The 11,863-nt window shown below is 27.6% G+C and overlaps 1 protein-coding gene across 5 annotated transcripts; it reads left to right on the forward strand.

Moving 5' to 3' along the window:
* The first annotated feature begins 61 nt into the window (after positions 1 to 61).
* Positions 62 to 11,551, forward strand: mTerf3 (mitochondrial transcription termination factor 3). 5 transcript variants are annotated; one of them, XM_016054892.4, is made up of 5 exons: positions 62 to 311; positions 2,150 to 2,226; positions 5,169 to 5,844; positions 8,801 to 8,891; positions 11,231 to 11,551. In XM_016054892.4, exons 2-5 carry the CDS (start codon positions 2,162 to 2,164, stop codon positions 11,506 to 11,508), a joined length of 1,110 nt encoding a protein of 369 aa, XP_015910378.1. In that variant the 5' UTR covers positions 62 to 311; positions 2,150 to 2,161; the 3' UTR covers positions 11,509 to 11,551. The 5 variants fall into 5 exon arrangements, with proteins under 5 accessions (XP_015910378.1, XP_087013037.1, XP_015910379.1 ...); XM_087156911.1 differs by having other exon boundaries at positions 97 to 201; XM_016054893.5 differs by having other exon boundaries at positions 149 to 569.
* The last annotated feature ends 312 nt before the right edge of the window (positions 11,552 to 11,863 follow it).

An 11,863-nucleotide genomic window follows, 5' to 3' on the forward strand; every position in this document is an offset into this window, starting at 1 on the left:
CAAAAATTCTGTTCAATAGTTCACAGTTTTTTTTTTAAAATTTCATAAGAATTATTCAGTCAATCAATTCAAATTTTATTTCTTACAAGAAACATAGTTTAACAAAAATAAAGTTTTTTTTTCAATTAAAAAAATATGGCAATAGTTGATCACTGTTTATATTTACATTTTGACAGACATGCTTATGACTTCTTTAAATTCGTAATTTTTAAGTTTCTCTTTTTTTTAAAAAGAATAAAATATATTTTAGATATCTAAGCACTTGATTGCTTTTGATTATTTATTATACCTTTTCTTAGCACTTTTTAATTGTAAGTGCACCATTTTTAAATTTAAAATTACTTTTTAAAGACCTGTTATTAACAACTGGTGGACAAAAGAGAATATGCTATAATGTGTATTTATAGAAAACTACTATCATTAATAACTTTATCCTATTATAAATATGTTAAGATCTATTAAATATGTTAAGATCAACACAAGTCTATGAAAAATATTTTTTTAAATAAAAGTGTTTTAATCTTTTGTTAAAAATTGAAAATTTACCTATTTATTTCGTTTTGCTTCAAGTAAATCTTTAAAAAATACTTATCTCGTAAGGTCATAAAGAAAGGTAAAGATAGAAATTATTCAAAAAGTGCATAAATTTAGCTATTGTGAAGCTTTAAACAAAATAGTTGAAATAAACAAAATGATTTCTGTATCATGATCTGTCGCACCTACTACTATCGCAAAAGTACCAAATAGATTTTAAACTTGCAATTTTTTAAAAAAAAACATGTAGATGTTTGCCCGCGGATGGTTACAAGTTATACCTTTCTAGTTGGTCCCTTTCTGTTTTTTTTTTTTGTTTAGTTTCTCGCGGGCTGCTGCCCAAAAGTTGCCAAGACTTGGCGATTATTCTGCCACAGATCACGATACAGAAATCTCCCCCTAACTTTCGATTCTCCATCAAATATCAAATTGTATACAGAATACAATACTTTTAAGGTGAAGACGCTTAATGTGAAACATCTTTTAAGGTGAACTCAAATTTCATTACCCTTGGAAAAAATTTTACTTTTAATGTGAACAGAAATTTTCTTTCCCTTCTAACAGATAATAGAAAATGATCATTCACAATTCTCTATCTTGAATAGTAAGTTTTTTTGAATGCTTTGCTAAAGTGTTGATAATTGCTAGATTATAGCAGTCTAATGAAAGAATTGTATGAACTGAATCAGTTGAGTGGGAGGGGTATTACAAGAAACAGCATGAGTCCTTTTCTCTCTTTCGTGTGCTTGTTAAGGCAGAGGAGTGCGATCTATGGCCAAGAATTCGACTTCTGCCATACTATATGTTACACCCGTTTTATAGGGCAGACTCATTCATACATCCATTCTTTCATCTGCAGATCGTAATTTTGACCTGAATCAGAGAATGATCAATCTCCAATCCAGTACCCCCAGAAGTATTGATTTGTTACGGGAACATGGAGGACTTTGCGACTCGAGAGATTTAACATGCATCAGTCACCATTTACTACTCGGGAAGTCTTTGGCCGGTGGGGTTCGAACTGTCGAACATGGGCCCAGCGTCCTACGACCAGGCTATCCCGACCCATGAGTCCTTTTGTACTCGTAATATGACTAGAGTTTTCTTTCACTTCAAAGGTGGAAATATAAAGAAACATGCTTTCCTGAGAAATGACCATCCATATTAATCCTTTATTCAACATAGGTAGTCATTTCTCCTACACTCTCATAGGTTGTTCTAAGAAATTGATATTATTGGATTGCATTTCTGAAGATTTCTATAGCAGATGAAGACATGTGAAGCTAAAATTTTTCATCAATTTTACTAGTGAATACATAGTTTAACTTTCCTCTGATGGATGCTTATTACTGTTCATTCTTATGTAATGCAAAATGAAATTACCGATCTTTTTTTTTTTTTTTGGATTCAGTTGACAAGATATTTGGAGATAACATGACTACTTTTAACATGAACAAATTTTAAGGAACGTGAATTTTAATGTAGCTTGAACAAGGTTCCCTTTGAGTTAATGCTAATAAGGTTTAACTGTGTTTTTTTTTTTTTTTTTTTCAGATTTAATTTTTGAAGTAAGAGTTCTTAGTAAAACAATGTTAATATTTTTCTTTTTTAACAGCAAAAGAATTTAATGATGTTGAGACATCTTGTTAGAAATACTGTAAGATGTAGGTTCTTATCGTGTTCTTCTATGAGGTAAATATATCTTAATTTTATTGATAAAAATATCCTTCATTGTAAAAAAAAATTTTTTTTTTTACATTGTTGCATAAAAATGACAGATTTTTATCAATGATAAAATCTGTTATAAAATGATATTAATAAATGATTTTTTATTGAAATACTTTTTTTAAATCAATAATTAAGTAATAGATTTAAAAAAATATTTAATTGAGTAAAAAATACAGTTAGATTTTTTTAATTTCTATCTTTCCATACAAAAAAAAGGTTCACAGGTTATCGGATAACTATACCATATTTCTCTTACATTAGTAAATAATGAAAACCTCAAAGTAATTATAAAGACAAAAGAATATAGAAGGTACAGATTCTATATTAAAAAAATGGAAAGATTGTTAATATACTAATTAAAAAGAAATTTATGAAATAAATAATATAAATTATAAATATTAACTGTCTGATTTAAGGAATTCAATTAAATGTTTTAACTTGGGGAAATTAAAACTCTGAATATTTGCTTTTATTTAAATTTTATTTTATTTATTTATTTTTTTTAATTTATAGAATTTTACATTTTGATATTCTGATGTTTTAGTGTATAGGAACTGAATGTTTAAAATATTTTTCCAGATCTAGTGTTTCTAGATATTTTCCATGTTTATTTTATTTTATTTATGGTGTAAATTACACTGAAAAGAAGTGAAAATTTTCTTTTATGTGAGAGTGCCTGTTTTTTTTTAAAATCAAATTATCACTTTTTAAAAAAAATTAATTTTGCCAAGAATTTAATCTAATGATGTTAATATATTTAATGTCTCAAGATATGAATTTAAGATAAAAAGTATTCAAAATAATTTATTTTGATACATCCTACATTAATTTAATATCTCTTCACTGAACAATAAGAGCTGAATAAGCACAATCTGCAATGAAATAAATCTAAACTATAATTTTCAATTTCATGCATGTGCTGCTACCAGGGCTGTGGGGACTTTAGTCAAAAAATTTACTTGACTCCAAATTTGGTTTGTTTAGAGTCTGATCCTATACATTAATTAATGTTCATCTTGTGAAAATTGTTGAGACAAATATCCATAATTTCATGAAGCAAAAAATTGACCAAATGAATCTTATTATGACTATTATTTAAATTACAAATTATCACAAATTATATTAGTGTAATTTTCAATGATAATGTTTTACACTAATCATGCATAATATATATCTATACAAAATATATATACTGTGACAAAAAGTTCTCATACAACTTCTGAAGTGAGTTAAAAAATTATATAATTGTTACAATAGTCCCAATTCCTTTCAGACAATTTAGTGTGAGGTATATATAAGGTATTGCAAGCATATATGTTGTACTACTTATAATTTTTCTTTACTTTGTTAAAATGAAGGAATGTAAAGAAACAATGATAGGTAAATTCGTCAAAGGAGAGCGACCGGACAAATTTTTAGAGAATTGAAAGTCCTTAGGGTGAGGAGGGATTTCATTTCCAGAACTATTAACCCTCCGCGTACCGCTCAGTTTTTATACTTTCTGGTCCTGAAATACGGGGCGATATTTAAGTTACTTATAGTTTAGTATTTTTCATTTTAAGTAATTTTTTCACCACTAAATATCAAAAATTATAAGTATGATATGAAATGCAACGTTAAAGCATCAATCTGCTGGTTACTATATTAAAAAGTAGGCTTTACTATCCTCCTTCCTTGACACTCGGCAAATCCATATCTTTCATAAATGTTTATCGCTCACGGGGAAATGGCAGGGAACACGGGGCGGTGGATACGCTTAAACAGGGAAATGGCGGGATCCGTATTGAAATCAGGGGAAAAATTTCTTCAACCGCGATTTTCACATGACCCGTAGTGGGGGACAAAACAGATACCCCGCTCAAATTACGGAGGGTTAAAAGTTATAATGAAATGTCTTCAGTTGATAACAGAACAAGATCTGGCAGACCGTGGTCTGTTCGGACAAAAGAAGCTGGGAAAAGAAATGGAAAAAAATCTGCTAGAAAGCTAGACCAAGAGTTCAAAATAATGAGGGGATCATTGTAAAACATTTTGAGAGTTTTTGCATAGCTTATAGGAAAAAGTAAAATTTATGGACTTTTATACTCTGCTAAGATAAAAAGGAGGCAGAGGGTGTAATAAATTATTGCATGGCAGGTTGAGGATGAGTTTGCCTTTTCAAACGATAAACTATTTGTTTTACAGCAAAGTCTGAACCCTTAAAGTCATAGAATATGGTTAGGTAATTTCTATTAATAACATCCCTGAGAGGCAAAATTATGTTCCTCCTTATCAAAATGCTTTGCCTGTGATAATTTCAGGGGCTATTTTTTTAAAAAAAAAAAAAAAAAAAAAAGGAGACTCCCGTTAGTTTTCATTGAGAAGAGTGCAAAAATCAATGCCCAATATTATAAAACTAAGGTTTTGCAAAAAGTTTGGCGTTCTGGTGTCCAGAGTATGTATAAGTGAAATATTTCTGTTTCCAAAAAGAGGGTTTTTCTTCTAATATCGCACGTGTGGTTCCACAAACATTTAGCTGACTTTTTGTTGAAGAATGAATGGCCTCTCAACTCAACTTGCTTGAATATTTTGTTTGGTCATAAATGCTTTCTCAACTTTATAATTATAAAATCACTAATCTGCGCAAATTCGAAAATGTAATTCAAAAGATATGGCAGGAGCGAGGCTTAAGCTCATTAAACGAGTAGAAGGCGGTATTATTTCAAAACGTCAACAACGTTTATTGTAAAGATATTTAAAAGATACCTATAGAAAAGGTTTATTGTAAAGATACTTAATAATTGCTACTTTAATGTAATGCCGAAAGTTTCTTTATGATTTATTTCTTAATACAGTAATGAAAATTTGAAAGTGTATGAGAACTTATTTGGCATTTTTCAAAAACGATTTTTTGTTTTGTTTTATAGTTGCAGTAAAAGTGTAGGAGGTGAGCTAACAGAACAAGTGGAAGACTCCAATGATAGTCATCCCCAGGAAAAAATTAAAATTTCTTCACCTCAAACTACTCCAAATATACTAGTTACAAAAATGCCATTTGCTGAACTGCCATCTGATGATGCGGATATAAAGATACCTACAGAATTTGCTGAGTACATTGATTCACTTGGACCACCTTTACCTGTTGCATTCAATTTAGCAGCTTATGTGAACCAATCAGAGACCTTGCAAAAACTAATTCAACTAGGTGTGGATCTTTCAAAATTGGAAGAGCAGCCGGAGAAAGCTAAATACATTTTACAACTTGACTTTGAAAAAGATATTAAATCTCATATTAAGTTTTTGCATGATCTTGGCATAGAGGCTGAACTATTAGGAAGATTTATTACTAAGAATCCTTTTATATTTAAAGAGAACATTCAAGATATGGAAGTAAGAATTAATTACTTGAAAAGTAAGAGATTCTTGGATTCTGCCATTTCACGTATCATAGGTGACAATCCATATATTTTAAGTTGGGATACTAAAAAAGTTGATTCTCGATTAGGCTTCTTTCAAAAACAGTTTTCTTTGTCTGGAGATGAAGTTAGATATCTCATAACTAGATCTCCAAAACTTGTGACTTACAATTTTGAAAAATTTACAGTAAGTATTTTAATTTTTATGTTAAGAATATTTGCTTTTAAAGGTTTCAGCTATGATTTCATAATTGTTTGTCTTCATTTCAATAAAATTTATTGATTAAGGATAGGATTGTGTGAATTTATTTTAGGGTTCCAAAATTTTTTCATTTTGTGCATTTTTGTAGCGACACAAAATTTTTTATTCCAGTTACAAATATTTGTTGTGTTTTGTTGTTGTGTATCTGAATACTGAAATTTAGAAATGTGGGAAAGATAGACTTTAGAGGTTAAGAATTGCCTAAGAAAAATTTGAATTGTTTCAACATGGAATTCAGTGTAATTTTTTATGTCAACTGCCAAGTAATACTTTAATTTTAATCTTTATCATTAATAGACTCTTACTCTTTTCTTTGATTTACAACTTGACAATATTTTTCAACTTTATGATGTAGTAAGAGGCTTATAACTGCTGTTCTTCTGATCCCTGAAATTTAGAAATGTTATTCACTGATTACTCTGTAAACTGTTAGCACTCAAATTAATATGAAAATCTTTATGTTTCGAATTTTGTACAGAGAAACCAAATATGAATAGTCAGACAGGGTTGATTGGTTTAAACCACAATTGAAAGCAAATATATATATATATATATATATATATATATATATATATATATATATATATATATTTAAAATCTTTTTACTAAATACATTTTCTTATATTTATATAAATTTTTTCAGTTTTAATTTTGAAAGAAGAAAGATGGTTTTCTCATATTTTTTTTACAATTTTGAGTTTAATTGCTAATGGGAATTCATTTATTTTAAATAAACATTAATCTGAAATTTGTAAAAGTTTACGTATAATTTGAGTTTCTTCAAAAATACCTATGTAAAATAAATTAATTTTAGCAAATTTAAGATAAATTCTCTTTGAAATGCTTGGAATGAAGCTAATTCTATATTCTGTTCTATATTCTTGGATCATAACTAATTCTATATTCTGTTAGTTTTTTCACTTAGCTAAATCATGTAATCTCAAACTTTATTTTTGCTAAAGATACATAATGCTTATTTCAGTCAAAAGTATAAATGGGAATATGTTGCTTTTTCGAATTTTATTTACAGTTATTTTAGATTTATTTTCTGTTACTTGGGTAAGCAAATTTGTTTTAAATATGTATACAGTATATTTACATTCATTATTGTAATATTTTTAAATTAATTAAAATTTTATACTATGTTTATTTAAAAATGGTTTGAACAAATATTAAAAATCCATTTTAAATATTTTTAACATATTTTTTTCCTAATGCTACAACACGTCAATGAATGCATTGTTATATTTAACCCTGCATCATATTGAAATAAATTTTTAAAAAGATAATTTATTCTTTTTCTAACCGTTTGAACTAAAACATACTTTAACTACTATGTGTTTAAAATTATGTAGGCCATTTATACATATTATTCTTTTTCATCATTCTATTAATTTTAAATATTTTTTAATTGAAAAAATACATTGTCTTGAATATCTTATACTCTTTTATATTAAAATTTGTAATATTAAATAAATAAAACTAGAAATTTTCCTCTTATCAATTAATATTAATGTTACATGTTCTGCTGCTAAACACAGGGCTGCCAACATTCTATGCTTTTTGTAAAAATTTATTCTAGTGGTAGCTAAGTTTATGTTTTAATGTATTATTTTTTATTCACTTAAACTTATTTTCCATACCACTATACATAAATTATTTAAGAGTTCATATGCGACACCACTTTGTTCTAGATCTTTTGTGGTGAGGCTTTTAAAATGTTGACAAAATTTCCAAAAACTTTGAGAATTTTGATTTTGAAAAGTTTACCACTCTATAAAATATTTTGCAAAAAACATAGTAGTTGGCAGGCCTGTAAAAAATGACATCAAAGTAATTAATGCAACTTCGTATTTAGAATTTTGTACAGAGAAAATCTTCATGCACAATTTATTCTTAACTTTTGTCTTAAAAAAATATACAAAACTAGATGTAAGTAACGTATCCAATGAGCAAGCAAAGTGATCCGAAAAGAGGCTAGCAAGCACGTGTCAGAACCTCTAAATTCCTTGTTTAAAAAGTCTATGTTGCGTACTCAATTGTTGGCAAGGGATGTTTCAAATCCTTTAAAAATATATTTAAGTAATAAAAACTATTGTAATGCATGGCAGTGATTAAACCTGGCATTTTGAAGGGCTTTATCCTCACAGACAGCTTGAAATCTGCTTATAGTTTGTCTAAAATAAGAACTCCTCCAGACATTCGTCCGGACCTGTGGCGGTGACTATGGTAACGAGGTATGACTATTTCAAGTAGGGGTGCAGGGTCGCTGTTTTGGAGTGATTTCGGCGAGAGAAAGGGAATCTCTTCGGCCTATTCTGTTAGTCCTAGAGGGAAGTTACCCTCCCTAAAATGCGCCATTCTTTTTTCCATAGCACCAGACAACCTCAGACTTTATGGCAGGAGGAGTTCTTAGCTTAGACAAACTATAGCTTCATTGGGGTGAGTACCAGCTTGCTGAGAAGTAAAGGCGACCGATGCACAATGCTGACCATATTGCCACTATTGTTCTGTTAGTTTTGAAATTGGGGATTCTTAAACTCCCCATTCACCAACAAACTAGCTATTAGATAGGCCTTTGATTAAGAGTGTTTTTATATATTATACCTGTCAAAAAAATGTTAAAAGACTTATTTTTGTTTCCTTTTTTAAAAATATATTGTAAAATTTCCAAGCAAGTGAGCACCTGGACTTTGTTTTTAAGATGCAGTGAAATAGGAGACCTTTATCCTTTTATGAGTGTAATAAAAGATTAGGTTATTGATGATATGATAAAAATTTGAGATGCGGTATCAGTTCCTTTTCTATTCTCTCTCTTCCTTAATATGCTTTTAGCTCTCTTATTGATGATATAATTTTTATTTTTATTTTTAATTTATAGGAAAAATTATTTTCAATGAAAGAAGAATTCGGATTTAGTAGTTCAGAAATGAAGTTCATTTTACTGAAGAAGCCTAAACTATGGATGTTGAGTAAGTATGAAGTTTTCTCAAAATCTTATGTGCCTTCAAAAAAATGTTATTTTTTTCTCTAACTTTGTATAAAATTTCATTTAAATCATATTCAATTATTTTCATATAATTTTAAATTATTCCAAATAAAATAAAATGATGAAATGAAAAGGTAATGTAAAAATGAATATTGCTTGCTGGTAAAATAAATTTTTGTTAAAATGATATATATTAAGGCTTTTGAGTTAGAAAACTGAATTTATTATTTTTATTCCATGTGAAGTGTATTAAAATCAATGCATTGAAAACCTTAACCTTTATTAAGTACTCTAGCGAATTAAAACCTTATTTTAAACCCTCTTAAATTAGTATAAATTTGAAATTTTATTCTTAGTTTCATAAGTTCAACCAAAAATAAAAATGTTTAGCTAGAGAAAAAGTTGTTCCTTAAAAGGGCAGTTCCATTTAGGCAAATTCACTATTACAAATATCGTGTGTAAACTTTAAATGCTTATAACTTAGTTAAAAATTATCGAGAGTTTTTAATATTTATAGTAAAGATAACTGATCATTTTTCCTGCAATTCTTATTGATTTTCCTGAATTTGAAAAATTTAAAAACTGAATGCCATGAACCTAACAAGTATCAAAATTGATTATTTAAATATCTGTTAATTTACGCATTGTTATATTATACCGAAGTTTTCAAAGAAAGGTATTTAATGAATATTAAGAAGATTATGAGGTTATCAACAGTATTCAACTTTTAAGATTATAATCTTTTTAAGATTTTAATTATCATGATAAAGAAAATAAATTTGTTGTGTAAGTAACATTTAGTGTTATGGGTGTAATCCTCTTCAATTTTAACCCTAATCTTTTAAAAGAATTATTTTTCAGGAAAAACATTCTTGGTGGTATTTAACTTAATACTAACAAGGATAAGAGGACTTAAATTAAGATATAGCTTAATTCTGACAAAATATAAGTTTTACTTAAACTTTTCTTCTTAATTTTCATGTAAGTGAAAAAATTTAAAAAAAATTTTCCCCTTTACGTAATTCTAATATAATGTTACATAAAAAATTAAACTAGGTTAAATACCAAAAATATTTTATTACTTATTTGCACAGAGTATTTAATTAAGACCTTAATTTCATAAGATTTTTTAAAAAATTAATGCCTGAATTTTTTGACAGAAAATTCATATTTCCATTAAATTCTGTTACTTTGTTTTATAAAATACAGATTTCAAGCTTACAAAAAATTTTATTATATATCAATATAATTAAGAGTTAAAAATTTTGACATTTTGTTTTATTTTTGTGAAACCATACCTTATCATGACAGTTTTTACTAATTATTTAAGTCCTTTTTTTTAAAGCTCTATCAGAGAATCAATATTATTTGATATTATTTGATTTTGTCTTGACACATTGGATTATTACTAGCTTTGTCATTTGAAAAATTATGAAAAATTTTAAGTACTATTTCCTTGTTAGATTCTAAATTTTATCCCATAAAAAATGTAAAAGGTTTAAATTTGAATAAGGCAACAAAATAACTACTAATGTTTATACTGATATTTAAACAGTGTATTTCAAATTCCCTGGATAAATTTTATGCAGGAAACTTTATTATTCTAGAAAAATCAAGGAAATTATGAATTATATATTACTTGAAATTTATTGAAATGCCCAAAAATTGGTGAAGAGTGCCTAATTTGGAATTAAGATACTTAAAAAAGGACATTATTTTCTGTCTAAACAAGTTAGCGCTTATTTTTCTGAAAGAAGTTTTCTAATGCTCGTATTTTTGTCAAAAGCAATAAAAAGATATCTATTAAAATATTTTTTTACTGTCTCAATAATACATTTATATTTATGAATTACTATGAAATCTTTCAAATTTTTCTAAAATATTTTTAAAGAAAAATGCAGTAGAAAATTTTGTACTGTCAGAAATATTTATCTTCATTTATGCTAACTCATAACAAATGTCTTTTTTAGTGAGTTGCTCTTACCGTCAACTTTGCATTATATAATAACAAGAAACAAATGTGTCGATCTACTTGAATTTCCCCCCCCCTAATATATTTGGTTTATTTTTGTAATACGAAAAAATTATTTTAAGAAAAAATTATTTTCAATTACAGGAACAAGTGTTTTGCAATTTCATTTCATTTCATGAAGCATAACTATAAAATGTTTGTGTTGTGTTGCCAGTTACGAAAATCAGGAAAATTTTATAAAATCAGTCGAAAAATTTTTTTCTGATTGTTTGTGTCTTTCTTTCGTCTTATTGTTATTGGTTTTTGTATATTTGTAAATACATACTTTTCTGTTTGATTTTTTTTTAAAGGTCGAAATTCTCTGAAGGAAAGATTTAACATTCTCCACAATATCATGGGCCTTTCGCATGACCGTATTCTTGAATTTCCTGATGCTTTGCTGACTCGAGGTTTTATATTGAAGCAGAGACATCAGTATCTAGTCCATCTGAAACGAGCTCAATATAATCCAGAGGAACCACTCTATGTGTCTTTGAAAGACTTATGTACAACCTCTGATAGTGTTTTCTGTGAAAAATGTGCTAAGACCTCTGTAAGTGATTTTAATGAATTCTTGAAAACGTTATGAAATTATGATTGTTATCTTTAAAAATAAATTTTAGTTTATCAAATCTTTTCTGTCTTTTATTCTTTCATGTAATATAATACCAGGCGATACTTTATAAGAAGTGCAAGAAGGTTACCTATGAATGCAAAGATGTTGCAGTAATTTTTGGAAGTATTATTTAAGCTTCTTAGGGGTATATTCAATTAAGGAAAAACTGCAAAGGAAGCCTGACTTTTGTGGGCCATAGATACATGACAAAATGCAAAATTTTAACGAAATGGGTCGAATAGTTTCTGAGAAATTGAATTTTAAAAAAATCGTGTTTTTAAAATTTGATTTCTAAGGTTCTAGTCTATCTGAAACAAGCCCAATATAA

The sequence above is a fragment of the Parasteatoda tepidariorum genome, chromosome 2 (assembly GCF_982258835.1).
Source record: "Parasteatoda tepidariorum strain Cologne lab strain chromosome 2, Ptep-v5.0, whole genome shotgun sequence".
Lineage (NCBI taxonomy): Eukaryota > Metazoa > Arthropoda > Arachnida > Araneae > Theridiidae > Parasteatoda > Parasteatoda tepidariorum.

Bases quoted from the DNA above. Each gene is read 5' to 3' on its own strand.
- mTerf3 (XM_087156911.1), top strand. From the start codon at position 136: ATGGCAATAGTTGATCACTGTTTATATTTACATTTTGACAGACATGCT. The intron at 202-2,149 runs GTAATTTTTAAG...CTTTTTTAACAG, and splicing joins CTTATGACTTCTTTAAATTC to CAAAAGAATTTAATGATGTT. The intron at 8,892-11,230 runs GTAAGTATGAAG...TTTTTTTTAAAG, and splicing joins GCCTAAACTATGGATGTTGA to GTCGAAATTCTCTGAAGGAA.